Raw genomic sequence first — 23,153 nt, forward strand, 5'->3', positions numbered from 1 at the left:
AGCAGGCCCCATGGAGCTGCACCAAGCTCAGGGAGGACTCCCCGAGGCCCAGGCCACCTGCAGGCCACGTTCCTGGTGACAATAAAGACCTTGCGGAACCCTGTGTGTCTGACTCTTCCTTGGAGCTGAAGGGCCTGGGCAGGGCCTTGCTGGGGTGTGTGTAGTATGTGTGAGTGTGGGTGTACAGTGTGTGGTGTGGCACACGTGGCATGTGTGCACAAGAAAACTGCTTTCTGTCTCTGCCTTTCAATGGAGTGGCAGTAAAGCCCTTGACTCCCGGGGGAGGGCGCACCCACAGAGGATGGCAGAAGCTGGTCGCAGGGTCAGCACTGCACCCAGCTGCAGCCCCACAGCTCGGCTGCTCACCTCTGCCAGGTCTGCTGCTCCAAGCCGTGTCGTCCCGGGCCGCACCCTCGCTTGGCTGACATCTGTTCCTTCCCACCACGGTGTCCTGCGTCACTGGCCTTGGCTGCTGGCTGCCTTTCAGCACTAGCACCTCCTCCTGGGTGAGTGTGTCTTGAGGTTCAGCAGGACTCACGTCGGGTGTGTCGGGGTGAAGGTGCTCCAGGGGGCGGGGAGGCTCACCCAGCCCCTCAGGACAGCCTCCCTCTTGGCTGGGTGGGAGCTCCATGGCTGCCACAACGAATTGTCACAGATTCAGTAGCTAATGTCCACGAGAACAAACTGGGTAGACTGCAGAATGTAAACCCACCTACACAATCACGTTTCTATATGTTAACAAAGCTGTTGGGAAACAAATCAAGAAAATAATCCCAAATATATTAGCTACCAAAAAATAGGAATCAATATAACCAAGGTGGTGAAAGAACTGTGCAAAGACATTGTCAACACTGAGGTTGAATGGAAATGCATCCCACGTTCATAGAGAAGATCGGCACTGACCCTGATGTTGAAATCTCCACAACAGGAGCCAGCATCATGGTGTAGCAAGGGAAGCTTCCACCTGTGGTGTTAGTGCCCCGTATGGGGACCAGTTCATATCCCCGCCGCTCCACTTCCAACCCAGCTCTCTGCCAACGGCCTGGGAAAGCAGCAGAGGTGGCCCAAGTCCTTGGGCCACGCATCCACATGTGAGATCTGCAGGAAGCTCCTGGCCCCTAGCTTCGAACTAGCTCAGCTCCAGCCAACGTGGTCACTTAGGCAACGAGCCAACAGACAGAAGATCCCTGCCTCTCCCTCTCTTTCTGAAAATCTTGCTTTCAAGTTAAAATAAGTAAATATCAAAAACAAAAAGCCCACACTACCCAAAACCGTCTGCAGACTCAACTCGACCCCAATCAAAATTATTTTTTTACAACACTTGATGCTTTTCATTATATACACATATATTTTAATTTTATAGTTTGTTTTTAATGTTGTTTATATGGTGAAAAGGGATGCATGTCCCTGTGGCCTCCGATTAGGGTGGATATGGAAGTATAGAGGACAAATATTTCCGCTCTTTTTTTCCTCCTGTGTCCTCTGGAGGGGAGGGGGTTGTTCCTTGCTGTGAACCTACACTCCCACCCAGGAATGGGGTCTGGTCATTCGATGATGCCTTAGAGACCCCAATGTGGGGAGAGTGTTCTGAGTGTTACTGGAGTGATTCTTTTAGTTCCGGGACATTATCAGCTTCACTGCGCTGAGGCTGTGAAAGTTTTTCCAAGGTCTATTGGCTGACCAAATCCACCTTAGTGCATCCCAGGCCCGGACACTGCAGAGCTTGGCCAGGAGAGTTGTCCAACCTGTTCTGCTTCCCATCCTCTGACAAGGCACTTGACGTCCTCTGCTGGCCTGGAAGAGCTGGCTGTCATGCTTTTCTGTGCATCTGGGCATGCTGTCCACTGCAGGCATCAGCAATTGAGGAGGCCCAGTTCTGATACACACTCTCCAAGGTCAGATCGCACATCCTGTGATTCTCTCTGTGGCAGGGTCTGAGTCCAGCCATCCAGCTGGGGAAGCCCCTAAGAAATCTTGGCTAACTTATCTCAGCAAGTTTGACTCTTGTCAGCTAATGCAGGGTCAAGTTCAGTCTGTCACCTGTACTAGTCAGTGCACACACTGTGGGGTGCGGCTGCCTGATCAGCTCTCTCACGTGAACCAGCATGTGCTACAGTCTAGCCCAGCCCAGCTTGCCATGGACCTGGACCTCAGCAGCTTAGTTGGAGCAATCTGCAATAACGCCCCCCCCCCACCCCTGCCGCCAGGTCTGGCCTCAACCCTGGATTTTACATGTTGCCAGCATGTGTTGCAGCTTAGCCTAGCGTATCTCATAGCCCATCTGGCACACGCAAGGATGCAGCAGCTTAGTTCCACCCAACCTGCCTCCAGCCCTGGCTCTAAAGCCCGCCAGCAGGAGGTACAGCCTAGCAGGAGAGTACCCGCAGTTCCCATACCAGTCTCAGTCCCAGCCCTGGCTCTTGCACCTGCCAGGGAGTGCTGTTGTTCCTCCTAAGATGACTCATACCCAGTGCTGCAGCCTAGCCTGACCAGTCTGTACCCATTCTCCTTCTAATGCATGCCAACAAGTTCTGCCACACTGCCTGAACCACTGAACCCCCAGTCACAGTTCTCACACTTACCAGTGGAAGCAACAGCCTAGCATAGACTCCCCAGTGTTTCCTCACCAGGCCCACTCCTAGCCCCAGATCTTATGGGTACCAGTGGTGCTATGGCCAGTCTGGCATGGCCCACCCACAGTCACAGCTTATACCTCATCCTGGCTTTCATGTGCACCAGCAGTTGCTGCTGCCTGGCCCACCCCCAGACTTAACCCATACACATTCCTCGAGTGCTGCTTTGCCTGGCCTGGCCAGTTCCTAGCCCCAACTCTCATGCTCCCCAGCAGGGGTCGCAGCCTAGCAGGGGCATTTCCCAAATTTCCCTACCACACCTGCTTCCGGCCCCAGATCTCACACATGCTGGTGGAAGCCCCCAGGTCACTGCTCACCTGTTGCACATGTCCTTGACCGCCTGCACTCCAGCAGGTGTCCAGACTCCCCTCCCTGGGGAACCTGCAGCCCCTTGCTACACAGTGGCAACTAGCACGCCTGTGGGCCAGGATGGCATGTCACAGCCTGGCATTCACCACCTTCTGCTGTGCAGCAAACATGAAGAGTTCCCCACACATCTTTTTTTTTTTTAAAGATTTATTTTATTTTTATTGGAAAGGTGGATATACAGAGAGGAGAGACAGAGAGGAAGATCTTCCGTCCGATGATTCACTCCCCAAGTGCGCGCAACGACCGATGCTATGCCGATCCGAAGCCAGGAGCCTCTTCCGGGTCTCCCACACGGGTGCAGGGTCCCAAAACTTTGGGCCATCCTTGACTGCTTTCCCGGGCCACAGGCAGGGAGCTGGATGGGAAGCGGGGCTGCCTGGATTAGAACTGGTGCCCATATGGGATCCTGGGCGTGCAAGGCGAGGACCTTAACCACTGCGCCACTGTGCCGGGACCTCCCACACATCTTAAAAAAAAAAAAAAAAAGAATAGACAACTATGCTGGTACTGGTATGGTTAACACAGATTTGGCATCAATCAGGTCCAGAATGCCTGCCAGCGCTGACTGCTTTTCTCTCAGCAGTGTAACACCTACCTAGGTACAAGACAACCTGGGCAGGTGCCTACAACGGGGACATTTTTTTTTAATATAAATAGAAACACAATTCTAAAACTCATATGAAGTCCCAAAAAGCCAGTGCGACCACAGCAGAAAAAATAGGGCTGGAAGCAGGACGTCTGACCCGGGCACAGGCCAGCATGGCAGCGTGGGGCGGGCAGAGCCACTGTGATGCTGGCCTCTGTCCTGGACACCTGAGTCCTAATTGCTCCACTTCCCACCCAGCTTTCTGATAACAGCCCAGGAAAGCAGCGGAAGGTGACCCAAATGTTTGGGCCCTGCACCCATGGGGGGCGTGGGGGGCTGCTGAAGTTCTACCGCCTGGTTCTGGGCTCCAGCCTGACCCAGCCCTTTCTCTGGCAGACACCTGGCGATGAGCCAGAGGACGGTAGAGTTCTCTCTCTCACCATGCCTGAAGAACCACAGTGGGTGTGTTGGATGTTGTAGACACCTGGGGGTGTCTGTAGCACACATCAAATTCCTACTAATGTGCACCCTGACAGACGGTGATGATTCAAGCAGCTGGATCCCCAGGGCCAACATGGACGGATCTGCAGCCGACGTGGGAGGACCTGTGGCTGACATGGGGGGACTTGCAACTGACATGGGGGGACTTGCAACTGACACTTGCACTGGAGCACACACGGGGTTTGATCTTAGTGGATCCCTGCCCAGGAAGGCTGGGCTGCTGCTTCTAGCTGGCTTCACCATGGCTGTTAGAAGCACTTGGGGAGGGAACCAGCGGAAGGAAGACCTCCATCTGCCCTTCTGTCTTTCAAATACAATGAACGAACATAAATAAATAGAAATGTTTAAAAACACACAATGAGATCTCCGCTCCTACTGAGGCTGCGTGCCATGGAAGGAGTGTAAATGCATGCCGGGAGGCAAGACTCAGCTTCCCCTGCGGCTGGAGGTGGCTCTGTTGGTACTGGGCAGCCCTACGCTGGGGTTCAGGCCGGAAAGCTCAGAGCTGGGCACTCCTGGGTACCTGATGGATCCAGCACCAGCTGTGACATCCAGAGCAAAGCGTAAACCCCGGTTCCTGTTACTGGAGCCAACAGAGGGAGTCAGGTAGGGAAGGGGGTGGGAAAACACTCAGATGGCCAGATCCCCAGGACCTCTCGAGTGAGGAGTCCCAGGTCCCCACATACGTCTCTGTGACCTCATTCACCAGTAGATCAAAAAGTCGGACTTCCAGCAAGGAGGGAGATTCTGCTGATGGACAAGGTGCACTGAGCAGACGCTGTCCATCCTAGCACAAAGGGCCTCTGCGAGCCTGGAGGCCAGAGTGCAAGGGACAATACAAGTGACCACACTGAGCGTGGCTTTGGGAGTGGACGCCACGTAATGACACCAGTGACCACACTGAGCGTGGCTGAGGGAGTGGATGTTAAGTGTTCTTGCCAAAAACAGTGTGTGCAACTACTCAGCTCAGTGATTTTGACTGACCAGCCTGGGATGGCTCTCCCAGAACTTACACATATTTCAGAATCTCATGTCATACTCTGCCAGCGTGTGCTTACCTCCCAGGTACTGGGAAGGCCACGGCAGGCTTTGCTCGCTGCAGAGGCTCAGCTGGACTCCATCCGTCTCCTGGTGGCTTCGGAGTCCTGGGCTCAGCAGTCTCTGGGGTCTGCATCTTGGCTGTGTGTCCTTCTCCTTGGCTGCCCCCCACTAGTTATGATGGCGGTGGGGGCATCCATATAACTCCCACTTCAAGCTCTTCATCCCAAGACCCCCCACTTCATCACATCCACAGTCACCACTCCAGGCCCCGCCTGCCCACCCCCCAGCTGGTGGCCTCCAACACCCCTTTGCACCTCTGCTGGTCCTAACCTTAGGGCTGTCATCTCCAGAGCGGCCCTGGGAGGGGGCGCAGCGGAGCTGGTCCCCAGGTTTCTGTTGGGCCTTGCTGGGAACCCACATGATTGAGAGTAGCCTGGGGAGAGGGAATGGGGCTCATCCCAGGCCCTCCGCTAGCTCTGACGGCTCCAGTAGCAGCCTCCAGTTTCTGTTCATTTCCCGGCATGAGCTGCGAGGCCAAAGCCATTTTCAATTCCTCCTAGGACATCATTTGCCATTTCTGCAGAGCTGGTGGTCACACACGTGGAACCGAACGCAGCAAGGAACGCTGTTGGCCCGAATGGGGAGACACGCTCACTACACCAGCCACGAGCTGCACAGTGCCAGGCACCGGGGGCCCAAAATGCCACACTCATGTCAGAATGCTTGTTTTAAAATAATTAATTGGAAGGCAGAGCATGACAGAGAGAGGGAGAGACCCAACCTTCCATCCAGTGGTTCACTCCACAAATGCCTACAGTGTCCACTGAGTCAGCAGCCAGGAGCTCCACCTACAGCTCCTAAGTGGGCGGGCAGAGGCCAAGCGCATTGGCCGTCATCTACTGCCCTTCTAGGAGCATCAGCAGGAAGGTGGATGGGGCTCAGAGCGGTGCTCCGACCAGAGGAGAGCGTCACACCCTGTGCTCCACTGCAAAGTGAGCACTGCAGGTTAGCTCAGCCCGCGGCACCACAGTTCAAGGTGTGCAGGGGCATCTCAGGGGCCAGTGTCGTGGTGCAGTGGGTTAGGCTGCTGCTTGCAGTGCCAGTGTCCATGTCACAGTGCTGGTCCACGTCTGATCCAGCATCCTGCTAATGTGCCTGAGGAAGCAGTGGAGGATGGTCAGTGCCTGTGAGCAGCTCCACAGCTGGTCCATGGGCACAGGGGCAGGCGGCCTCCAGGGAGCGGAACCAGACATCCAGGCTCAGCTGGGAGCAGGGAGGAGGCGTTCATGAGAAAGGTGGGCTTGCGGGGGTCCAAGCACCTCGTGCTTGGCGGAGGACAGTCACTTTCTGCCACCTTTATGGGCCCCTGGGAACAGCGCTGGCCTTCCTCTGGCTCCTGAGAGAAGGCAGCAGGCACTGAAAGGCTGCACCCAGCTGGGGCAACTTCTTCATTTTTAAAAATCCTTTAATTTTTTTTTAATTTTTAAAATACTTATTTCTATTGGAAAGTCAGACTTTACAGAGAGAAAAATCTTCCATCCACTGATTCTGCAAGTAGCCGCAATGGCTAGAAATGCCTGGAGCCAAGAGCCTCCTCCGGGTCTCCCTTGCGGGTGCAGGGTCCCAAGGCTTTGGGCCGTCCTCGACTGCTTTCCCTGTCACAGGCAGGGAGCTGGATGGGAAGTGGGGCTGCCTGAACTGGTGCCCAAAAGGGATCTTGGAACATACAAGGCGAGGATTCAGCTGCTAGGCTCATGTGCTGGGCCCTGATTGTGACTTTCTTTTAAAGATATATTTATTTTATTTGAAAGCCAGAGTTACACAAAGACACTTCATCTGCTGGTTTACCCCGCAGATGGCACAGTGGGCAGAGCTGCCAGGCTGTAGCCAGGAGCTTCTGGGTCTCTCACATGACTTTAGGAGCCAAAGGCCCTGGACCATCTTCTGCTGCTTTCTCAGGTCCTTAACTGCTGGAGTCCTGCTCGAGCTGAGTTCGGAACTCAAGAAGGGTGCATGGATGAGGTGCAAAGAGGAAAGAAATGGACCACTACGATTTCATGATCATAATGGACAATGTGGGAAAGCTGTCCGCTTTCTTTATACAGAAACAGTCAAACTCTGGCTCAGACTTTTTACGTCATGGTCAAGTGGGTGTTTCTAAGGATAATTCTGCCATTTGTTTTACCTAGAAACAATAGAAGTTCCTACTACAATTCTTATTCTACAACTTAATCTTGTAACACACAAAAAAAGAGAACTTAAAGACTGAGGAAAGAATGAAAGCCTAAATGTAGGTCCCTTGATTAGCATAAGGTCAATGGGGACAGCCAAGACAGTAGGAATAATAGAAGGCCCTTTACAAGACATTATTATTGACATTAACCTCCAAGCTCACATGCCTGGGACCTGGCAGCATGTGGGGAATGCAGAGGGCATCATGGCTACTTGCTTCTGCCTGGCCCAGCCCTGGCTGCGCAGGACACACAGACAGGACCAAAGCAAGGGACGGGGGTGTTGCCCTCCTTTCAGGCAGATGAAAACCAAATGTTAGCAGGGCTCGGAGGGCTGGCTTCCGGAGAGAGCTGCCCCGTGCCGAAGCTGGAGGTGTCATGTCAGAAGCCTTTGGAGCGCAGCTGAGTGAGAATCACTGGCACACCGAGCTATCTTGATCAGTTTTAGACTTCAGGGGAGGGGCTGCACACACTGAGGCTGCCCTGGGTCTGTGGGAGGGAAGGAAGTCTGCAGGTGTGTGCTGTGTGTGGGGGGACAGGCTGCAGGTGTGTGCTGTGTGGGGGGACAGGCTGCAGGTATGTGCTGTGTGTGGGGGGACAGGCTGCAGGTGTGTGCTGTGTGTGGGGGGACAGGCTGCAGGTATGTGCTGTGTGTGGGGGCAGGCTGCAGGTGTGTGCTGTGTGGGGGACAAGCTGCAGGTGTGTGCTGTGTGGGGACAGGCTGCAGGTGTGTGCTGTGTGTGGGGGACAGGCTGCAGGTATGTGCTGTGTGTGGGGGGACAGGCTGCAGGTGTGTGCTGTGTGTGGGGGGACAGGCTGCAGGTATGTGCTGTGTGTGGGGGCAGGCTGCAGGTGTGTGCTGTGTGGGGGACAGGCTGCAGGTGTGTGCTGTGTGGGGGACAGGCTGCAGGTGTGTGCTGTGTGGGGGGACAGCCTGCAGGTGTGTGCTGTGTGTGGGGACAGCCTGCAGGTGTGTGCTGTGTGGGGGGACAGGCTGCAGGTGTGTGCTGTGTGGGACAGCCTGCAGGTGTGTGCTATGTGGGGGACAGGCTGCAGGTGTGTGCTGTGTGGGGGGACAGGCTGCAGGTGTGTGCTGTGTGGGGGGACAGGCTGCAGGTGTGTGCTGTGTGTGGGACAGGCTGCAGGTGTGTGCTGTGTGTGGGGGGACAGGCTGCAGGTGTGTGGTACATTTACCTGGGCTGATGGGGGCCACAAACCCAGACTGTACCCCTCTTTAGGACTGAGGCAAACAGCAGTGTGCCCCTTCTTCCCACTCATCTTGCACTCTGTCTGCTCCAACCCTCCTTCCTTTCTGAGCCCTAGTGAGGTCGTGGGTTGGCAAGAGCTGTGACCTGGCTTTGTGCCCATCACCAGGCATTACCAAGGTCAGGCCAAAGTTAAGTCTTCCATAGAAAAAGCTTTTGTTTATTTTCAGCTGGGGCTGGGCCAAGCCCTTCCGGGCTCCCATGCGGACAGGGGCTCAGGTCCTTGTGTCACTGCATGCTGGGTCCCAGGTGGATGTATTGGTGCCAGGTGGGCCAGGCACTCTGGGCAGGTGGCCAGCCCTTGAGGCATCTTCACAGATGCACAGACCTTCAGGATGACACCGCTGTCAGCTCCCTGGGGCACCATTCTGGCTCTGGGGCAGGGCCGGGCTCCAGGGTCAGACCGTGGTGGCTGGGTTGCCCTGGCTCCACTATAACCTCCTTGGAAGTGTCCTGAGTGGGGCCACAAGGCCACCTCCTGCAGCACCAGGCAGGGAGAGATCGGTAGACCCTCAGCACTGGCCAGTCCCGGGCAGCCTCCTGGCCCATATTTGCCCTGACAGGATGGTGAAGGCACCGTGGTGGGGACTGCGCCCTGTGGCAGGCCTGCCCTGCACAGAATGGGCCTTCTGGGGGCTACTTTTTCCGCCGGGAAGCCCGGGAGGTGCTGCAGGGGCTGGGGGCTGGAGAGGCTTGTGAGGTGTCATTGCTGTGGTTGGGGGCTGGCTTGTGCTTTTCCCTGCTGGCTGGTGGGGACGAGTGGAGTGGTGAGCCGGGCAGCAGGGCCTGCAGAGCTCTAATGGTGCCTACAGCCACAAGTAGCCCCCAGAGCAGCATGGGGGGCTCCAGGGGGCACAGCCAAGCGCGTACCCAGTGGAGGGCCTGGGCCAGGGTGCCAGAGCCGCGGGCCCGGGGTGGGCTCTTATCCTGTGGAGGACAAGAACAAAGGTCCACAGAGGCCGCCTGGCAGTGGGGGCCATCCTCTCCCCACCGACACCCTCCTACCTGAAGCCCAAACTGCTTCAGCAAGGTCTCCAGTGTCGGGTCCCCCAGGGACACGGCCGGGAAGAACTCCTCTACCCACTGGCGGCGCCACCATCGGCTGCAACAAGGCGCGTGCTCAGTGTGCCCCCGAGCCCAAGACTGACTACCCGCCTGCCCAGCAGCACCCAGCCTTACCCCTGCTCTCCAGGCTGGGAGAACCAGTACTTGTAGCGCTGGGCACGGACATAGGTGGGTGGATGCTCATGGAATGGGTAGCTGGTCACTTGGTTCTGGATCAGGCGGATCACTGTGGAGGTGGGGAGTTCAGCACCCCTTCCTGCACCTCCCCAGCCCTGTCCCCCGACCAGGCCTCACCCAGGGGCTTAGCACCCCATCCCCCCACCAGGCCTACCCAGTGGGCTCACACCCCCATCCCCCTGCCCCGCCAGGCCTCACCTGGCTCCTTCCCCTGCAGCAACCGGAGAACCAGGCTTGTGAACCAGGGGCTATGCATGTGGGGGCCCAGGGCAGCGAACCACATCTGCCAGTCCAGGCGTGGCTGGTGAGGGACCACAATGGGGGGTGGCCGGCTCATGTTCCCAGGTTTGTACATGAACTCGATTTCCTGCCCGGGGGGAGCGAGTGGGGGACAGGATCAGTTGGGCCAGCGAGATCTGGCCGAGCACCCCCACTCCTCCAGCGATGTCTGGGGCTGGCATGACCACATGAGCCCACAGGAGGCTTACCGTCCAGTGATGTCCGTCATAGCTGCCTTCCAGCACCACCTCAGGCCGCCCACCCAGACCGGTCATCCGGCGGAAGAGGCCATAAGAATTGGCCAGCTGCAAGTGTTCCACGGCTCCAAACAGGCGGTGCGTCCCCACCCAGAGGCGCCCGTGGGTCCCAGGCTCCATGTAAGAGTACGGCACCTGCACCAAGTGAGCCCAGGTCCAGGGCTGCCCTTCCAGTCCCTCCCAGCCCCCAACCCTTGGGCTGCTACCCACCAGGCTGATCAAAAACAAGGCCACTGTGGCCCCACCCCACACTGATAGCTCCACCGAGGCACAGAGCTTCCGCAGCCAGCCTTGTACCCGGGTCCACCTGTGGGCAGGAAATCTAGCTGTTGGGCTCTGACCAGGGGCCGCGCACCCACTCCGGCTCCAGCTATGTACCTCCAGAGGGCAGTCAGCAGCTCCCAGGCCAGGGAGGCCGCACCCAGCCACATGGTGGGCAGCGTCACCATCTTCAGCCACTGGGAGAACTGGTGGAAGGTGAAGGCTGTGGGAGGGAGGTGAGTGAGGCAGGGTGCCCCAGCCCTACCCACAGGCCCCGAGCCCCCCAATCCAGCACTCACTGACTCTGGAGTGGATAGCATGCTGCTGCCAGTTGACCTCTAGACCAAAGTAGTGCACGGTGCCATAGGCCAGGAGCCCGTAGACGGCCAGCTCCAGCAGCAGGGCCAGTGTGCCCAGCAGGGCCTGGATCCAGGCTGCAGGGAGGGACAGTCAGATGGGCAGGGGTTGGGATGTAGCTACAGGGAGGCGACACCACGGGGCCACAGCAGGCTGACAGCTGGTCATACTCACAGGTGGCCTTCTTGCGGTGGCCCTGCTTGGGCCTGGCTGCCAGGTGCTGGTCGTCCAGGAGCGCGCTGGTGAGCACGAGTGTCAGCAGGTTGAAGAAGTTGTAGTTGCCAGTCAGGAGGATCATGACTTGCAGCAGCACCTAGGGGCGGGGCTGCACTCAGGGAGGGTCCCTGGAGGGGACCATCTGCCACACCGCTGTATCACCGGACCCCTGGGGCTGTGCTGGTCCTGCAGCCCAGGCCCACCTGGGAGTAGAAGGCCAGCAGACGCAGGCGGCGAGTGGGTGCGAAGAACAGTGGTGGCACGGCCACCTCAATAAGGAAGGTGGCCACGGCGCTGAGCTTGTGCAGCCAGACTGGCAGGTGGTGAGCAAACCAGGCAGCTGGCGTGGGCAGGCACTGCGTCTCATAATGGTAGGTGAGGGCTGCGGGGGGTCAGGGGGTGGGCAGTCAGTCTTGGCAGGGCCCCTCAGGCCACCCCACACCCTGGCCAGGACCCTCACCGGTGAGCCCCCACCACGCCGGGCAGCGGCTGGTCAGCTTCACCACGCCAGAGGCGAACATGAGGCGAAAGAGCAGCCAGCGCACCAGCCAGAAGGGGAGGTGGTCGTGGGGCGTCTCGGGCAGGGCCTGCTTGCCGCGGCAGTGCTGCCTCAGCGGGGCCACCAGCACGGCTAAGAAGCCCGTCTCCAGCAGCAGAGAGTCCCTGTGGGGAGAGGACCCAGTGCACCCTGGGGTCTCCCAGGAGCGGCCAGCACAGCCCAACCCCCGTGCCTTGGCACGCAGCCACTCACCACTGGAAGTACAGGAACACCTGGCCCACCTGCGGGGAAAAGAGCGTGTCTGCACAGCCGGGCGAGGCCAGCAGGGCCAGCAGGGCAGCGGCTGCAGCAGCGGGGGCGGTGGGCAGCCCCACTTGCCTGGTAGGCCGACAGGTAGGCAGCCCAGAGGAGCAGGTAGACGAGGGGGTGGCGCAGCGGGCGCAGCAGCAGGGCGCCCAGGGCCAGCAGCGTGCCCAGCAGGCTGAGCAGCTCGAGGCCCTGGGCCGTGTCCAGCCCCAGCGCGGGCGCCTCCCACAGCAGCGTCGGCGTCTCCCACAGCTGCCGCCAGCGCCCTTTGCCCTGCGGCCGCAGCGTCCTCCGAGCAGGCAGGATGCCGTCGGGGCCGTAGAGGCCTGCGGGAAGGAAGGCGTCGTGTCCAGCGGCCGAGAGGCCCGCAGCCCCTCTCCTCGCTGCACAGCCCTGCGCCCCAGGCCCCGCGTCCAGGCCTGGACCCCTCCGGCCTCCGGCTGGGGAGGTGGGAGCAAAGACCGTGGGCTTCCCCGCACTCGGCGCCCTCACCCGGGACCTGCGTGTACAGAGAGGCGAAGGCGAACATGTAGATCGCGGCCACGCCCTGGAGAAAGAGCTGCCGCGGGAGCCGGGAGCCCGCCATGTCCGCGACGCGCCGGCAGAGGCGGCCCCGCGCCCCGCCCCGGCCCCGCCCCTCGGCCGTAAGCTCCGCCCCGTCGACCCGCCCCGAAAACAGCAAGCTCCGCCCCTCGGCGCCCATGTCGAGCCCCCGCCCCTCGGCCGCAAGCCCCGCCCTCGTTGGCCCCGCCCCGCTGACAGCAAGCCCAGCCCACATCGACCCGCCACGCCTACCCGCCCGCCCACGAGCCAAGCTCCGCCCCACAAATCTCAAGCCCCGCTCGCCCGCCCTGAAGGCCACGCCCTTCGGTTTCAGACGCCGCCCACACCGCCAGCCTTCCCCCGAAGCCTTGCCCCTCGGCCGCAAGTCCCGCCCATGCCGAACTCCCCGCAGTCCCCGCCCCACTCATCTGGGCCCCGCCCCTTCCCGCCCACCCGCCCGGCGTCCGGGTTGACAGCTCCCAGTACCGGCCGCTGGGCGTCACAAGTACGCGCCGTGCAGGCCGCCCGCGCCCGGAGGCCAGGGCCCGCAGTGCGTCATCGGCGCGCGCCGCCCGCGCACTCGCATTTCCCGGGCGGGAACAGCAAAATGGCGCCAGGCGCGGTGGCGGGCTGATTGGGGAGCCCGCCGTCGGAGTCCCGATCCGCGCGCTGCGGGCCGCCCGGTCTTGCCCGGACATGGAGGACGTGGAGGCGCGCTTCGCTCACCTCCTGCAGCCCATCCGCGACCTCACCAAGAACTGGGAGGTGGACGTGGCGGCCCAGCTGGGCGAGTACCTGGAGGAGGTGAGGGCGCGAGCCGGGGCGCGGCGTCCGGTCCTCGGCCTTGCTCCTCTCCGCCGCCCCGTGCCCTGTGGGCTCCGCTCGGTGACCGGCCCCAGGGCTCCGCCATGGCGTCCTGCTCCCGGCCCCCTGAGTGTCCTCGCTTGCTCCCCTGGCTCGTGTGTGTTTGCTGGAGAGGCAGGGCAGGGCGGTCGATGCAGGAGGCTGGCGACCCTCTGCTTTCCCCCTGTCCGTCCAGCTCCTTGTGCTCGTGGCTGATGGACTTTTGCCTTTTAGGGTTATTTGTTTGAAAGTCACAAAGAGGAGAGATGGCGGTACTTTCCATCCGCTGATTCCCTCCCCAGATGTCCAGGCGCACATCCGAGCTCCCAGCCATCCTTTGCTTTCCCAGGCAGCTGGCTTGGGGTGTACCCCATTGGCACAGGGACCAGCACTGGCACAGGATACGCTGTCTCAGGCGGCGGTGTAACCCACAATGCTTATGCGTGATTTTAATGTTTATTTGGTAGGGAGAGATGCCCGTTAACTGAGCCAGGGGCCAGGGGTGGGGTCAGACCCAGGCCCTGCGATGGGGGCTGTGGGCATCACTGCTGCCAGGCTGCCTTGTCATGTGGCCTGCAGCTGCCTATGTGTCTACCTTGTTGTGAGCATGGGCAGCCAGGGCTCCGTGGGGGCACTGTGGGTGCTTCTTGGGTGTCTGCGTGGGCTGTAAGAAAAGCTATGTCCCGGTGGTCCTGAGGGTGGGTAGGGGGTTAGGGAGGCCTCCCTGGACTGCTGTACAGGCCTTGCGGGGGGCATCCAGGGTCCAGCTGCACTTGTTTTGTTGGGTGCAAGTGGTGCTTGGAGGAGGCAGGTGCTGGCAGTGTCCCGAGGTCTCCGGCCATGACGTTGCCTCTACTCCTCTCAGGATGGGGCTAGCTGTGATGGGGTCGGTGTCCCTGATGGTTAGATCCCTGGAGTGTCCAGGAAGTAGGGACAGTCCCTGAGGCCTCTGTGTGCAGCCCAGGGTTCCTGAGGAGCCGCCAGGACCAAGTGAGCACCGTGGTGTTGTCTCCTGCAGCTGGACCAGATCTGCATTTCTTTTGATGAAGGCAAAACTACAATGAACTTTATCGAAGCAGCACTGCTGATCCAGGGCTCGGCTTGTGTGTACAGCAAGAAGGTGGGTCCTGTGCCTGCAGACCTGGGTGCATCATCCCTCGGCCACCACGGGCCTTACTGGCACCTCACCCGATTCCTCATACACATTAACACCAGAGAACTAACGTAGACTTAGACTGGCTAGGGGGGCAGCCTGTGCACAGCCTTCTGCTCTGCCCTGGGGGTGGTCTGTCAGAGCCATGAAGGCTCCACCTGTCAGCTGGACAGGAGGAAAGGGAAGACCAGTGTTTGGGGCTCAGCGCCAAGGGCTGTGAGGTGCGTCAGGTGCCACGCGGGTGCACGGTCTTGCCACGCCGTGTTGGGGCCTCAGCTGTGGCCATGATGAGAATGCCAGTCACCATGGGCACAGTGTGTTGGAGGTGTGCAGGGGGTGGCTGGGCAGTGGGCGCGTCGCAGGCACCCCCACCCTCCTCTCCTCACTAGGTGGAGTATCTGTACTCGCTGGTCTACCAGGCTCTCGACTTCATCTCTGGCAAGAGGTGAGTGCTGGAGGCAGGAGTGGGAGGCCCTGTCGCCTCCAGGGATGCCCACTGGGCCTTCCTCTGTCTCAGGCGAGCCAGGCAGCCGTCTTCAGGACAGGATGATGGGGCCAGTGGGGATGCCAGCTCCAGGCAACCACAGGAGGCAGAGGATAAGGTGAGCTGCTCTCTTGGGCTTGTGGCCCCTGCCCACCAACCTGTCTGAGCTCCATGCTGTGAGCACTCGCTATCTCCCCACAGTTCCTGTCGCTGGATGACTTACCCGACTCCCGGGCTAACGTGGATCTGAAGAACAACCAGGCACCCACTGTGCGTGTCCTCCCTCTGTCCTTGGGGGCTGCGGTGAGCTGGCGGGGGGACTTGCCCTCAGTGCTTATGCCTGGTCCCTGCACAGGAAGTCCTCATCGTCCCTCTCCTGCCCATGGCCCTGGTAGCTCCCGATGAGCTGGAGAAGGCTCACCACCCACTGTACAGGTACAGGCCTGCTCCTAGGGTGGGGCGGCCCACTGCTCAGCATCCCTGCAGCAGGTACTGCAGGTCGTGTTCTGTCCCCACAGTCGTCAGGGTGAGATCCTGGCCAGCCGGAAGGACTTCAGGATGAACACGTGCACCCCGCACCTGAGGGGGGCCTTCATGTTGGAGCCAGTGGGTGTGTCCTCCATGGAGCCTGGGGGCAGCCACAAGGGTGAGGGCCTGGCTGTGGGGGCCTCCCGGGAAGGAACAAGGGGTGTTGGTGTGGACTCTTGGGGGACACCTGCCTGGTGCCAGGAGCTTGTCCTCCCCTCCCCCTCGCTGCACCTCAACAGCTGCTGGCTCTCTGCTGGGCTGATCCTCACCTGTCCCTGTCCCCCAGAGGCCAGCATGGCTGAAGAACAGCCGATGGAAGTCCCGGAGTGCAGGAATCCCGTGCCAGTGCTCGGCCTCGCCCAGGAGCCAGGTGAGGGTGTTGGCTGGGGGGACCACTGGCCTCTGTGGGGGCAGCAGGAGGGCACAGCATGGAGCTGGGGGGAACCACTGGCCTCTGTAGGGGCAGCAGGAGGGTGCAGCGTGGAGCTGGGGGTGGGAACCACTGGCCTCTGTGGGGGCAGCAGGAGGGTGCAGCGTGGAGCTGGGGGGACCACCGTCCTCTGTGGAAGCAGCAGGAGGGTGCAGCGTGGAGCTGAGGAGGCCTGAATGTTTCCCACCGCCTCCCCTTTCCCCGGGGCCTTGTCCATGAGGCACCTAGGTGCCAGCTTGCTAAGACAAGGCTTGACGGTGTAGTGCCCTGCCAAATTCCCAGCTGGCAGCAGGCAGTCTCGCCTCCTAGCTTCTGTCTGTCCTCTTCCCACCCAGGCTCTCCAGAAGGCCCAGAACCCGGTGGTGGGGGTGAAGATGACGGCGTGGAGGAGGCCCTGCAGCCCCCCGAGGTTGCTGCCACTGAGGCTGCTCAGGAACCTGGGAGCCCAGAGGTGGGGTCCAGGCTCAAGCTGTGCGGTTGCCCTGGTCTCTGCTCTCCCTGTGAGGACTACCCCAGCCAGTCCTAGAGCAGCTAGCTGGGATGGTGGCTGGTCTCCAAAGGCACTCCTCAGGAGGGGCAGGCCTGGAGGCCTTCACTGCCCCTCTGTCAGCCCCCTTGCCTGCTCTGCTCCCTGGGGTTTGTGGCTGCTGCCTGTTGTGGCTGGTGGCGCACAGGGTCTGAGTTCTTAGAAGGTCCCTGTGGGCTTCTTTTTTTAAAAAAAGGGAAAAAAGTTTTTTCATCCACTGGTTCACTCTCCAGAGGATTTCAACAGCCAGATCTAGGCTGGCTGAAGCCAGGAGCCCCATGTAGGCTTTGCACAAGGGTGGAGGGAGTTGGCATTTGAGCCCTGATGCGGTGGTGGGACTTGGCGCTTGAGCCCGGATGCGTATCAGTTGGATGGCCTTGGGGGCTCTTTCATTGCAGAGTCCCACGCTGCCCAGGAGGTACTGGCTGCGTGAGCGAGTGCAGGCCCCGGAGCCCCTGTCCCAGCCAGAGGTGAGGTGGGGTCTGCCTCTCCCTTGCTCAGGAATGAGTCCTCCCACCCTGAATAACTGCTGTTGCTCTGTGTAGGTGAATCCAAACCCCTGGCAGAGCCTGGACCCCTTCGACTCCCTGGATTCCCATCCCTTCAAGAAAGGTACCTGGGTGGGGCTGGTGTCCAGCAGGGGCCCCAAGGTTGGGCAGCTGTGCCTGCTCAGTCCCATGTGCCCCCAGGTAGGCCCTACTCCGTGCCCCCCTGTGTGGAGGAAGCTCCAGGACAAAAGCGCAAGCGGAAGTGCACTGCCAAGCTGCAGGACTTCCACCAGTGGTATCTGGCCGCCTGTAAGTAGTGCGGGGAGGCGAGCGTGCCCCCAGGGGCAGGCCAGGCCGTGGGCTCCGTTCCTCCTGACTCGAGTGTCTCACAGATGCCGACCACAACACCAGTGGGAGGCCCCGGAGGAAGGGCCCCAGCTTTGCAGGTGAGACTGCGCCTCCGTGTGCACCCACACGGTGGGTGGGTTGGTCAGGCCACTCATCCACCCAGAGGGGTGTCGGGGGCCTTGGGGCCCCGGCAGGCACCCCCAACAAGATCTTTGTGCGCAGACATGGAGGTCCTGTACTGGCAGCATGTGAGGGAGCAGCTGGAGACCCTGCAGAAACTTAAGAGGAGAGAGGTGAGTGCCCTTGGCCTGGTGGGGCGTGGGCTAGGGGCTGTGCCCCTCACAGATGCTGTCCTTGGGCAGATGGCCAAGCAGTGGCTGCCAGAGGCTGAGGACGAAGAGGAGGTATGGCCTGCAGAGGAAGAGCGCCTGGAGGGCTCCCTGGAGGACCTGGGGGCAGCAGGTGGGTGCTCACAGGTGTGTGTGTGTGTTAGGGGGTGTTGTGTGTGCATTCGTGCTCAGAGCCTGCTCCCTGCTCCCAGCAGATGACCTAGAGGCCGAGGGCTGTGTGCAGCCGGAGGACACACGGCCTGGAGAAGCGTCTGGCTTGGGTAAGTCGCAGGGAGCCGCTGGTGGGAGGAAAGGCTCCCCTGCTCACAGCTCACACGTGTCCTTCTCTAGAGGCACAGACCTTGCCCACATCCCTGAGCTACGAGGAGCTGGTTCGCAAGAATGTGGTAGGTCCAAGTTGGAGGAGGCTCTGGGAGGGCACCCCTGGGCCCTGCGCACTGTGGTAGCCCCATGATCCCTCTGCAGGAGCTGTTCATTGCCAGCTCCCAGAAGTTTGTGCAGGAGACTGAGCTGAGCCAACGCGTCAGGGCCTGGGAGGACACTGTGCAGCCCCTGCTGCAGGAGCAGGTGAGGTGGGCCTCCCTGCCTGTGCTGGCCACAGCCCCTCACGCCCTTCCCCTGCAGCAGGAGGTGCTGCCCTGCCTGTGCTGGCTGCAGGCCATCTCGCCCTTCCCCTGCAGGAGGTGCTGCCCTGCCTGTGCTGGCTGCAGGCCATCTCGCCCTTCCCCTGCAGGAGGTGCTGCCCTGCCTGTGCTGGCTGCAGGCCATCACGCCCTTCCCCTGCAGCAGCAGGTGCTGCCTTGCCTGTGCTGGCTGCAGGCCATCACGCCCTTCCCCTGCAGCAGGAGGTGCTGCCTTGCCTGTGCTGGCTGCAGGCCATCACGTCCTTCCCCTTGCAGGAGCAGCACGTACCCTTTGACATTCACACCTACGGAGACCAGGTGGTGTCGCAGTTCCCCCAGCTCAACCAGTGGTGTCGCTTTGCTGAACTGGTGGCTGGCCAGCCTGCCTTCGAGGTCTGCCGTGCCATGCTGGCCTCCCTGCAGCTGGTGAGTGGCCGGGGTCTGTGGGCGGGAGGGTCGCCCACACCCCCGCTGACCCCTTGCTCCTCCAGGCCAACGACTACACGGTGGAGATCACCCAGCAGCCGGGGCTGGAGGCCGCCGTGGACACCATGTCCCTGAGGCTGCTCACGCACCAGAGGGCACACAAGCGCTTCCAGACCTACGCCGCCCCCTCCACGGCCCAGCCCTGAGGCGGACCCCCCACCCGCCAGGGACGGCTGCGGCTCCACACTCGTCAGTCCACTCTGTTTAATGGCCCCTCAGGACAGGACGCTGCGGAAGGTGGCCATGTGGCGCCGGACGCTGGCCGCGATCTGCTCGGCTGACTTGCCGCGGCCGTAGTAGTCGGTGAAGAGGCCGTCGGGGTCCAGCAGGTAGATGGCGATGGAGTGGTCCACGATGTAGTCCCCGTCGTCGTCCGGGGGCCCGGCGCTGTAGTAGACGCGGTAGCTGCGGCTCACCTCCGCCACCTGCTCGGCCGAGCCCGTGAGCCCCAGCAGCCGCGGGTGGAAGTCGCGCACGTAGCGGGCCATGGCCGGGACGTCGTCGCGCTCGGGGTCCAGGGTCACGAAGACGGGCTGCACGGGCGGCAGCCCCGGCTCGGCCTCCAGCCGCCGCACCACCTGCGCCAGCTTCTGCAGCTCGTCGGGGCAGATGTCCGGGCAGTGCGTGAAGCCGAAGTAGAGCAGCACCCACTGCCCGCGGAAGTCGGCCTTGCGCCGCGCCCGGCCGTGCTGGTCCCGCAGGCTGAAGTCCCCGCGGCCCACGGCCGCCCGGCGCAGCGCCTCGACGCGCTCCCGCTGCCGCCGCCGCTCCTTCTCGGCGCGCAGCCCGAGCCAGCCGGCGCCCAGCGCGGCGCCCAGCGCGGCCGTGGTCAGCAGCCGGGCGCGCAGCCCGGGCCCGCGGGGCCCCGGAGCGGGAGCCGGGAGCCGGGCGCGCGCGAGCAGCCGCAGCCAGGCCCGGGGCGGCATGCGGGGGGCAGCGGGGACGGGGACGCCCCGGCACGCCTCGCCCGCTTGCAATAAACCCGACTGTCCCTCACCGCGCGCCACGGAGTCCCCGCTCGCCGGCGGCCGCCATGCGCTCGGGACGCGCGGCTCGCCAGCGCGCAGGCGTCGGAGGCTGCGCGTGCGCGGCGGCGCCGGCGGTCACGTGTGCGGCGGCCCCGCCCCCGCGCGGAGTGGCGGCCTCGGGCTCGTCGATCGGACGGGAAGTCGGGGGGGACGGGGACGGGGAGGACGGGGTGGCCTGGGGGACGGGCAGGACGGGAGCCCGGGGACCGGGAGGACGGGCAGGACGGGGGGACGGGCAGCACGGGCTCCTACGGGCGGGGATCCGCGGCGGGCGGCGGCAGGACCAGCTCGGTGAAGGGCGAGGGGGCTGCGAAGGGCGCGCGGTCCGAGAGCACGAGCGCCTCCTGCAGGGCCCGGTGCTGCGCGGGGCTGAGCGCGGGCAGGTCCAGGTGCACGCGGAGCCAGGGCGTGCCTGCGGGCGGGGAGGGGTCAGTCCGGGAGGAGCGGTCAGTGAGGGAAGGGCAGGAGCTGAGAGCGAAGGCAGGGGAGGACAGGGTCAGCGGGGGACACGGGTCAGTGGGTCAGCCGGGCTGAGCCGGGCGCGCTCACCGCGGCCCAGCCGCTGTCCCACGGCGACCAGCAGCTCGGCGCCCACCCCGAGCTGGAGCGGCTGCCCGGCGCGGCTGCGTCCGGCCCCGAGCTGGTGCAGCACCCGAGCCAGCGGCAACGCCCGCACGAGCTCCACGGTGCCTGCGGAGAGAGCGCGTCAGCCGTGGGCACGGCGCGGGAGACGGGCCTGCGGGGGCGGCTCTCACCGTCTGCGGGCGCTAGCAGCTCCTCCTGGTGCCGGGCACGGGGCAGCAGCTGCCGGCGCTGCGCGGGACTCCCGGAGCACAGGGCGCGGGCCAGGCCCGGGTCCACGCCCTGCCCCGCGAGCATCCACTCGAAGCGCTCCCGGGCCGAGCCGTCGTCCAGCGCCGCGGCCACCCGTGCGGCGCCCTCATCCTGGGCCTTGGCCTGTCCGCTGAGCCAGAGCAAGGTGCCTCCTGCCCGCGGGACAGGTTTAGGCAAGGTGGGCAGAGGCCACCTGCAGCCCCGAGCCGGGTGGCCCCAGAATGTCCCCCTCACCTAGCCGGGTGGCCCCAGGATGTCCCCCTCACCTAGCCGGGTGACCAGGTCTCGCAGGTCTGGTGGCCCTGAGCCGTCCAGGCACAGCAACACCTCCTCCACCTCCAAGCTGTGGCCCACGCTGCGGCCCAAGGGGCCGTCCATGGCAGTCAGTGCCGCGGCCACCCGGAGCCCCAGGCCTGTCCCCACGCCCACCTGTGGAGACAGAGCCCCAGGGTTGGGATGGCCAAGCTCAGGAACTAGTGGAGTTGCCACAGCGTTAGGGTTGGCTCAGCCTTGGGCTGGTGTGGAGTTGGGGAGGGGAAAGTGGCCCTACCCCACCCAGGATGTCTAAGGGAGTGCCCGCAGGGTGCCCACCAGCGCTTGGGCCAGCTCCCGGGCCTGCTCCTGGCTGGGAAAGATGGCAGCTTCGCCAAACTTGACATCTATCACCAGGGCGGACAGTCCCTCCACTGCCTTCTTACTGAGGATGGAGGCTGTGCGGGAACCGTGGAGCAGGGGTCAATGGGAGGATGGGCTCCTGTGGTGGAGAGTGCTGAGGGGGCGCAGCTGCGTGGGGTGGGCGGGAGTCACCTGTGACAAGGGGCAGGCTGTCCACGGTGGCCGTCACATCTCTGACAGCATACAGGATTCCATCAGCAGGAACCAGCTCCTTACTCTGGCCCACGATGCAGCAGCCGGCTCCTTCCAGCAGACCCCGCATCTGGGCAGACCCCATCCCTGTGACCTCTGACCCGGACTTGAACTGTGGCCAACCGTCTCAAGTCCTGCCAGGGAGTGTGACCTTTGCGCTGTACGGAAGCGCAGGCACGGATACGTTAATGAGTAATGGGATTCTGACCATCAAGGCTGACCCATGCCCAGCGGTGAGCAACGCCCTGAGTCGGTCTCCTCAGAGACCCTGTTGGTGACCCATCAGCCATCTTCTGACACTGGTCAGGACTCTGCCAACAGATTGGTGGGCAAGTGGCCCAGCTGTACCTGCTCTGGGCTCTGGGTGACCCTGAATCCAGGAATCGATTCCAGCTTGTCCAAGGTGCCCCCTGTGTGTCCCAGGCCACGTCCGCTGATCATGGGCACCTGGTGGGCGGGAGCACTGAGGGCAGCTGCCCAGTTTCCCTGGCAGCTGTGCCCCTTGACCCCAATTGGCAGAGAGGGTCTGGGACACAACGTCCTGGGGGAGGGAGAAGTCCCATGGGGGGTGCATTCCGCTGAGCTTGGTCCAAAGGGCAGGACCTGGGTTCTGTAGGGCAAGCCTAGTTGGGGGTGCAGCCATAGGAGGAGGGGGCTCTAACCTTGCAGCCACAGGCAGCCAGAGCAGGTGCTAGGACCAGGCTGACCTTGTCACCCACGCCCCCTGTGGAGTGTTTGTCCACCAGCTGCTGGCGCCAGGCCTCTGGCCACTCCAGCTGCTTCCCAGACTGGGCCAGGGCCAGGGTCAGCGCCAAGGTCTCCTCCAGATCCATTCCCTGCAGTCGAATGGCCATCAGCATGGCTCCTATGTGTGGGACGTGAGATCAGCAGCAGGGGCGGCAGGCACTGGGGCCCACTCCCCTCTCTAGCGCAGGCTGCCCCTGTACCAATCTGCGCTTCCTGCACGCTCTGCTCCACCACGGCGCGCACGAAGCCCTTGATGTCAGCCTCGCTCAGGCGGCCGCCGTCTCGCTTCCTGCGGATCAGCTCCGGGAGCTGCAGTTGTTGGGGCGCTAATTCCGGAACCCCCTGGTTCTCTCCCCGAGTGAGGTCCTTGGGTGTGGTCATTGCTCCGGACCTACCGGGATGCGGTGTGTGCCTGGATGCCTCCACCTGGGGCCCTCGTCCTTGCGCGCGAGCCCGTGCCACCCGCCTCCCAAGTATTGTTGCGTCCAAGGTCGCGGCGCTCTGTCCGCACCCCTCACTTCCCTCTCGGTATGGCGACCCGGCCCTACCTATGCGGTACAGCGACCCTCCCTGTCCCCGTTGTCGCGGCCGCAGCCGGGTTCCGCCCTGCCTTGCCGCGGCGTTGTCCGAAGCCCGCAGCGGCAGGTGGACCTGTACAGTTACCAGGGGCGCGACGGGCGGGACCCGCGGCGACCCGACCAATCCTCGTAGGAGCCGCGGGTTTCCGGGACTCAGAGGGCACTGGTGGGTCGTGCCACTTCCTTTTTCTCCGTGCCAGCGTAGCACGGACAGATACGGAAGAGGACGCGCGGGTGTGCCCAAGCTTTATTGA

The 23,153-nt window shown here is 62.3% G+C and overlaps 3 protein-coding genes across 6 annotated transcripts; 1 reads left to right on the forward strand and 2 right to left on the reverse strand.

Annotated features, from left to right (window-relative positions):
* Nucleotides 1–8,770: 8,770 nt before the first annotated feature.
* On the reverse strand, nucleotides 8,771–12,643 carry LMF2 (lipase maturation factor 2). Of its 2 annotated transcripts, XM_040987811.1 has the most exons (14): nucleotides 12,536–12,643; nucleotides 12,116–12,369; nucleotides 11,990–12,018; nucleotides 11,699–11,901; nucleotides 11,442–11,620; nucleotides 11,197–11,335; nucleotides 10,965–11,099; nucleotides 10,783–10,888; nucleotides 10,615–10,711; nucleotides 10,357–10,539; nucleotides 10,067–10,235; nucleotides 9,806–9,917; nucleotides 9,632–9,728; nucleotides 8,771–9,553 (listed from the first exon to the last, which is right to left on the reverse strand). In XM_040987811.1, the coding sequence occupies exons 1-14, from the start codon at nucleotides 12,627–12,629 to the stop codon at nucleotides 9,263–9,265; spliced, it is 2,088 nt and encodes a 695-aa protein (XP_040843745.1). In that variant the 5' UTR covers nucleotides 12,630–12,643; the 3' UTR covers nucleotides 8,771–9,262. The 2 variants fall into 2 exon arrangements, with proteins under 2 accessions (XP_040843745.1, XP_040843735.1); XM_040987801.1 differs by having other exon boundaries at nucleotides 10,615–10,888; nucleotides 10,965–11,335.
* A 535-nt stretch (nucleotides 12,644–13,178) lies between these two features.
* Nucleotides 13,179–19,390, forward strand: NCAPH2 (non-SMC condensin II complex subunit H2). Of its 3 annotated transcripts, none has more exons than XM_040987833.1 (20): nucleotides 13,179–13,390; nucleotides 14,448–14,549; nucleotides 14,972–15,027; nucleotides 15,100–15,184; nucleotides 15,268–15,336; nucleotides 15,422–15,501; nucleotides 15,585–15,712; nucleotides 15,881–15,964; nucleotides 16,360–16,480; nucleotides 16,951–17,020; nucleotides 17,096–17,162; nucleotides 17,240–17,347; nucleotides 17,431–17,484; nucleotides 17,609–17,679; nucleotides 17,749–17,848; nucleotides 17,928–17,996; nucleotides 18,067–18,122; nucleotides 18,202–18,303; nucleotides 18,636–18,785; nucleotides 18,851–19,390. In XM_040987833.1, exons 1-20 carry the CDS (start codon nucleotides 13,283–13,285, stop codon nucleotides 18,989–18,991), a joined length of 1,821 nt encoding a protein of 606 aa, XP_040843767.1. In that variant the 5' UTR covers nucleotides 13,179–13,282; the 3' UTR covers nucleotides 18,992–19,390. The 3 variants fall into 3 exon arrangements, with proteins under 3 accessions (XP_040843767.1, XP_040843758.1, XP_040843776.1); XM_040987824.1 differs by having other exon boundaries at nucleotides 16,360–16,475; nucleotides 16,949–17,020; nucleotides 17,931–17,996; XM_040987842.1 differs by having other exon boundaries at nucleotides 15,585–15,676; nucleotides 16,360–16,475; nucleotides 16,949–17,020; nucleotides 17,931–17,996.
* LOC121161463 (protein SCO2 homolog, mitochondrial) lies at nucleotides 19,036–23,109 on the reverse strand. The gene is made up of 4 exons (XM_040987856.1): nucleotides 22,870–23,109; nucleotides 22,294–22,712; nucleotides 19,958–19,988; nucleotides 19,036–19,706 (listed from the first exon to the last, which is right to left on the reverse strand). Exons 2-4 carry the CDS (start codon nucleotides 22,700–22,702, stop codon nucleotides 19,061–19,063), a joined length of 1,086 nt encoding a protein of 361 aa, XP_040843790.1. The 5' UTR covers nucleotides 22,703–22,712; nucleotides 22,870–23,109; the 3' UTR covers nucleotides 19,036–19,060.
* Between the last annotated feature and the right edge of the window lie 44 nt (nucleotides 23,110–23,153).

Source organism: Ochotona curzoniae, unplaced genomic scaffold (genome assembly GCF_017591425.1).
Source record: "Ochotona curzoniae isolate NIBS_2020 unplaced genomic scaffold, NIBS_Ocur_1.0 contig_1014, whole genome shotgun sequence".
In the NCBI taxonomy this organism is placed as follows: domain Eukaryota; kingdom Metazoa; phylum Chordata; class Mammalia; order Lagomorpha; family Ochotonidae; genus Ochotona; species Ochotona curzoniae.

Coding starts and splice junctions, on each gene's coding strand:
- LOC121161463 (XM_040987856.1), bottom strand. CDS start 22,702: ATGACCACACCCAAGGACCTCACTCGGGGAGAGAACCAGGGGGTTCCG. Junction 19,989..22,293: donor ACAAACACTCCACAGGGGGC/GTGGGTGACAAG, acceptor GACGAGCCCGAG/GCCGCCACTCCGCGCGGGGG. Junction 19,707..19,957: donor GCGCGGGGGCGGGGCCGCCG/CACACGTGACCG, acceptor CGCTCCGGGGCC/CCGCGGGCCCGGGCTGCGCG.
- NCAPH2 (XM_040987833.1), top strand. CDS start 13,283: ATGGAGGACGTGGAGGCGCGCTTCGCTCACCTCCTGCAGCCCATCCGC. Junction 15,965..16,359: donor CGGCCTCGCCCAGGAGCCAG/GTGAGGGTGTTG, acceptor CTTCCCACCCAG/GCTCTCCAGAAGGCCCAGAA. Junction 17,680..17,748: donor AGAAACTTAAGAGGAGAGAG/GTGAGTGCCCTT, acceptor GTCCTTGGGCAG/ATGGCCAAGCAGTGGCTGCC.
- LMF2 (XM_040987801.1), bottom strand. CDS start 12,629: ATGGCGGGCTCCCGGCTCCCGCGGCAGCTCTTTCTCCAGGGCGTGGCC. Junction 12,370..12,535: donor TCTGTACACGCAGGTCCCGG/GTGAGGGCGCCG, acceptor TCCTTCCCGCAG/GCCTCTACGGCCCCGACGGC. Junction 11,336..11,441: donor TGCTGGCCTTCTACTCCCAG/GTGGGCCTGGGC, acceptor CCCCGCCCCTAG/GTGCTGCTGCAAGTCATGAT.